The 5,510-nt window shown below is 40.0% G+C and overlaps 1 protein-coding gene across 2 annotated transcripts in view; it reads right to left on the bottom strand.

Annotated features, from left to right (window-relative positions):
- Nucleotides 1–585: 585 nt before the first annotated feature.
- The window catches only part of LOC101860730 (lipase member I), an 18,292-nt gene continuing 13,367 nt past the window's right edge, over nucleotides 586–5,510 (bottom strand). For both annotated transcript variants that reach the window (XM_005094592.3, XM_005094593.3), the window contains exons 7-10: nucleotides 4,815–4,931; nucleotides 2,873–2,953; nucleotides 1,619–1,720; nucleotides 586–713 (exon numbers count right to left, since the gene is read on the bottom strand). In XM_005094592.3, coding sequence (XP_005094649.1) covers nucleotides 1,620–1,720; nucleotides 2,873–2,953; nucleotides 4,815–4,931 — 299 coding nt within the window. In that variant the 3' untranslated portion in view covers nucleotides 586–713; nucleotide 1,619. The remainder of the gene's footprint in view (nucleotides 714–1,618; nucleotides 1,721–2,872; nucleotides 2,954–4,814; nucleotides 4,932–5,510) is intronic.

Below are 5,510 nucleotides of genomic sequence, written 5' to 3'. Positions count from 1 at the left end.
CTCGCCCACTCTCGCACTCTCTCTTGCCCTTGCTTGCTCTCTGCTCTTATCTCATTTCGGTCTTTCCGCCCCCCTCTCTCTCTCCCCGTCTCTCAATTTTTGTCATGGAGATTATTAGAAGTTTCCCTTACCCTTTTTCATTAATTATGTGGCTCATTGTCAGTTTGGATTAAAATCTAAATGTTGTAATCAGCGTTTCAAAATTAGTAAAGTCTACGCAAACATCACCTGGTCTAAATAAATAAAAATAATTTTACAAAAACACATTTTTGGAACCATTTCATATATATATATTATTTCGTCTAGCGTACATTGAACTCTTGGCTATTTGTAGCCAGATGACGAGAAATAACACAATGTCGTCAGAGCTATTCACACTTTGGTGGACTCGCACGCTGGACACCAACAGACCGATCTGGCTCCTCCCCACCAAAACAAAATAAAACTACAATAACAACAACAACATTGTCATATCTGCTTTGGCTTACACGTGGCCTTAAACAACTCCCAAACAAATAAAATGCACGGAAGCCTCCATTACATCAGAACCAAATGGGTGCAAGAACGGAACTCAAGATAAAGTACAATGTAGAAATAGTTTAATACTGAGCAATTTGTACATTGACGATACAACTTCTGTAAGGCCATTCAGTCGAATGGGAAACTTTGGGTTAACACGATGAACTTGTGCTTTTGCATACACTACGCCTAATCTGAAATAAAAACACATACGAAGTGTTAATTCGAATGTTCATGACATATTTTTCAAATAAAAGAATACAATGGCGTGGATTCGACAGTATAAGGAAAGGGCAACAACTTCATGCTACAAGTGTGTCACGACTCGTGAAAAACAGTTTTAGACACTGATTGTTGAAAGAGAAATGGTACTGATACTTGAACTGAATAGTATGCTTTCCTTCTTGAATGATATCTAGTGAATTATTTGAAAAAAATTTGAATAAAAAAACCCAACGTCACCAAAATGTTCCATTTTTCGTATGTTATGGGCCTCCCAGTTGATCACTTGAATCCTACGGGTTTCACACCATTTAATTAATTATTAATCAACTAGCCAGACTCGAAACTGCTATCCAAACACCCATGACAACAAGCAGATCTGAATAGAAAAGAGTACTTTGCAGGAAAGACCCCCCGCCCCACCCCCAAACTTACACACACATAATACATACTCACAACACCCCCAAGCACGGTACTGACCACAGAGATGAATAAAAAATGCCAGAAATCACACGGCCCTGTCCTCGATCTCCTCTCCCAACTCTCCTCTGCAAATCTACTTCACAGTCTGCTTACTAGCAACTCAAACGAGATATCTCCAAGTCTATATTTTGACCCCAAATCCTTTGGTACCCAAGTTTCTACCAAAAGAAACAAGCAGAAATTACTGACGTCTCTCTTATGGCTTTAACTTTTAGGAAATAAGTAAGAAAAACACCAAAATACCTTTGTGTTAACGAAAAGTAGCTATACTTGAGCTTATAATTTGCAAAAAAACCAACAACAACAACAAAAACCAACAACGTCACGTATTTCTTCTCACCGACGACTAATTTGTTGAGAAAACAACGTGAACACGTATTTTCAGATAGCTTACTTCAGCAGTAGGGATCTGTGTCTGTCGTGGTGACATCAAGATGTCCTCGACATTCTGGTCCAGCATCGAATCCCATCAGACAGCCATCAGTACCTGCTATAGCTTCAGTTTGAGATATAGACAAACACTCGGTTAAAGTAACAGTCATTTTTATTTTTTTTAAAGGTATGTCTTTTATGCCCCTAAGGACACAATATAGCCCATTTAGAAGTCGGGCTTTCGACCCTGCTTGTCTGGGCCAATCCAAGCTGAGAGTGATACATCCCAGTAGAAACATCGAGATACCTGATAATGAATGTTCTTCCCATTCGGTAATCAAATTCGTGTCCCCTGCTCGTAGAATGCAAGCGTCTAATCGCTACACCACAGACGCCGATTTAACAGCCATTATAGTGACGGGAAATAACCTATTACCGCCGGAGTCTCCACTCACTGGGCGGCTACATGTGGTGCTATGACGTTATTCACCTAAACCGCTTTTTATCTTATTTAATAAAGGGGGAAGGGGGGGGGGGGGCTTAAGAAGACTCTTACCCACACAAATTGAAAATGCTGAAAGCCTTATAAAGGACCTGTTTCTGTGACATGAAACTGCAATGTACTCATGTACGCAGAATTTTGACATCTTGCAACTCACAGCGAAAAGCCTGGGCTAATTTTGGGTTTGGATCAAATTGGCATGACTCATCAAACAATTTCTGAAGGTAGCCAAACCCTAAAATTTGGCCGTTTTAACATTTCTAACAATAATATTGTGTCAAATGTTTGAGACGAACTTACAGAATTGGTTTCCAGTAGTCAAGATATAAACATGGCAATGTCATGAAATGATGTTAAAATGATAAAGATGATAAAGAACTGGTTTTCATCTCATACTTGTAGGCAACAGGAAAAATGCTTGCTCATTTAGGTTATGTGTGTTTTTTTCTATCACCCACCTGAACAACATGGATTATTTCTCAGCAGTGCTCAAGGCCACCTGGTCCTGATTAATGAACACCAGACCCACGAGGACAATATATCTCTAAACAGAAACAGAACTTGAATCACCCTTAGCAATTCAACCCCTTGCCCCCCCCCTCCGCCCCAAATACCTTCACGCTTTGGTCTTTCCCCCTCCTCCTTTCCCCTTCCCCAAAATTTCCCTATTCTCTCTCTCCCAAACTCTTCCCACCATCCGCCATCTTATCTTTCTCTGCGGTCTCTTTTGGGTCATTTACAGCTCTTTAAAGGAACAGATGAAATGTTACGTACCGCCATTGTCTGGGCGGAACTGACACTTGTTCACAGAGTTGATGAATAGCGTCACGGAGCGACGGTGGCTGCACAGCATTTCTGTATAGAGAGTAAGCGAAGAGGTACATTGTATGTAAGCTACAAATGCTATTTATTATTTTCATTAAAGCTTTCTGGTTGATGATTTTTGGGGTTTTTTTTTTCAAATGTAGGTGGCTTTACAACACTCTCCGCCCCGTGAACACAATTTAGATCAATTAGGAGGTGGGCGCTTCCGACCATGCCTCTCGATTTTTTTAACGTTGAGTTGGTATTTTAAGGTAGTATCAACACAGATGCCTGTTAGGACCATAAAGAGCTAAGAGGGATACAACATCCTAGCAGAAGCGCCGAAATACTCTCGATAAAAATATTCTCCCCACTCAGGAATTGAACTCGGATCTCCTGCATGCAATTGTGAAGCGCCTAACCATTACACCACAAACATCGATTTAAAGCTTTCAGCTATGCTAGAGAAGAGTTTCTGTCACTTTTCTTTTATTCGAATCAGCTATTACTGTCATTTTGATAACTACTGAAACGGGTATAGTTAGTGCTTATAATATTTTTGAATTCTTATAATGCAACCCCACCTACCGCAGAGCGCGAGCACAAACACACGGACACAGGCGGACGCACCGCGCATACACACTCACACACACACACAAACACACACACACACACACACTCAAACACACAAACACACAAACACACACACACACACACACACACACACACACACATATACGAACTTACACACATACGTACACCACCATCCATACACACATCCTTGGACCCCAAAGATGTTAATTTTTAACTAGAACAATATTGACTGTTATGTACGTACAAAGTGCATACACCAACCACAAAAAAAATCGCGCAGAAAAAAAGTGTTTCAAAGAAGTGATGAGCGCTGCTTGGAAAGAAACTCATCAATGGGAAATAGATCACGTACCGAAACCAGGCAGTACAATAACTTGCTGACAATGCATTTGAAATCCCACTTTTTTACCCTAAATTCGTAAGAAACAAATACTTTGCAAACATGCCTTCTTCTCTCCCCCCCCCACCCCCAGTAATGTGAAGAGATCCCCAAATCGCAACAACAACAACAATAATGCGCGAAAAAGAAGAAAACTTTCTCAAACCACAACATTCTACGAGTGTAGAGCAATGTTTTCATGATTTTGGCTCGATTTCTAAATAATTCTCTAAGCGTGCATTTCGCAAACAAATTCGATAAAAGTGAAAATCATAATCAGTACAAAAAGGGGTATCTCTGTTCGTCAGGGTTTCCTTTGCGAAATCTTTCATTCCGTCTTACAAATTCTCCATAATGACATAGCTTTACTGTTTGCTTGAGTACATTGTATAGAGAAATGCATTGACACGGCAGTGGACCTGTAGGGAAAGTAAAACACTAAGATAGAGAGAAATAACAGAGGGAAAGATAAGTAACAGGACCTACTAGCTATTGGCGTGGACCCCATGGTATCATTGTCTTCTATGTAATGTAATGCTAATGCTTGTTTACTTGTTTGTTTGAAATCACTTTTATGGTACCATCAACACAGTTTGGTGATTTTAGCGCTAAATACATGTTTGAAAATGGGAAATTTCTGACTGACCAAAAGGATGGACACATACAAAAATATATTATGTTAGTAAAAAATGTGTTCGTACGTTGGTTACAATTTTACATTGTATACTGTTTATTCATATTATTTTCCAAAGCTAGATTTTCTTTTCCTATACAAAAGACATTTTGTCGGTTCCTACTGTTAAAAAGGTCATAGAAGAAGGTAAATAATAATATTTAACATGTATGCTGATTAAATTCGACATATTCTTCCCAAATGTGTGAAACTGTTAATCATTTTACGAGGTTGAATGCTGCACAAAATGTCGTGTGAGTATTTACCTGATAAATTTGCAATGATATGACCGAGGTTGAAGGGGGCAGGCGGACATCCGGGCTGATTTTTTGCTCCGTTCACGTAGAAGTCTGCAGAGCCGACTGGCCTCCTGATGCCAAATCCTTTCCACGGTGGGATTTATAATACGAAGGAATTTCGAAAGTTTACTTTCATATCAATGGTTCAATTCAAGAAACCCCTAGATCTGTACCCCGGTTTTTTTTAAATCGACGTTTTTTGCTTTCTCGTGGCCGCAGATCTTTCTTCGTCATTTTCGACGGGAGGATCGGACTGTAAAGTTATTAATGATAAGATATTTACAGTCCGATCTTCACACCGAAAAGCTGTGTTATGAAGAAAGATCTGCGGCCACTGGAAAGCATAAAAAGTCGATTTTTAGGCAATGTGGTTTCCGGGCTACTTGACCAGAAAATGTTTTGTTGGGGCTGGAGGGCAGAGAACGGCGTCGATACATTTTATTATTATTATAGTAGAGGGTTTTACGGCGCTTGCAACTGCATAAGTTTATATGAGCGCCAAGGGGTGGGTGTCAACAGAGAAGTCTTTAGAGGGAATCAGGCTTACTCTGCTCACCTCTCTAGCTTCAACAGCACAAGGTCTGCTTCGACTATCAAGGCACCCCGGAAATAGCAGGTCACAAGAGAGTGACAAACATACAAAAGAAGTAGAGGAAAATGACA

Source organism: Aplysia californica, unplaced genomic scaffold, assembly GCF_000002075.1.
Source record: "Aplysia californica isolate F4 #8 unplaced genomic scaffold, AplCal3.0 scaffold00085, whole genome shotgun sequence".
Classification (NCBI taxonomy): Eukaryota; Metazoa; Mollusca; class Gastropoda; order Aplysiida; family Aplysiidae; genus Aplysia; species Aplysia californica.
This window is presented reverse-complemented; position numbering and strand designations above follow the sequence as displayed.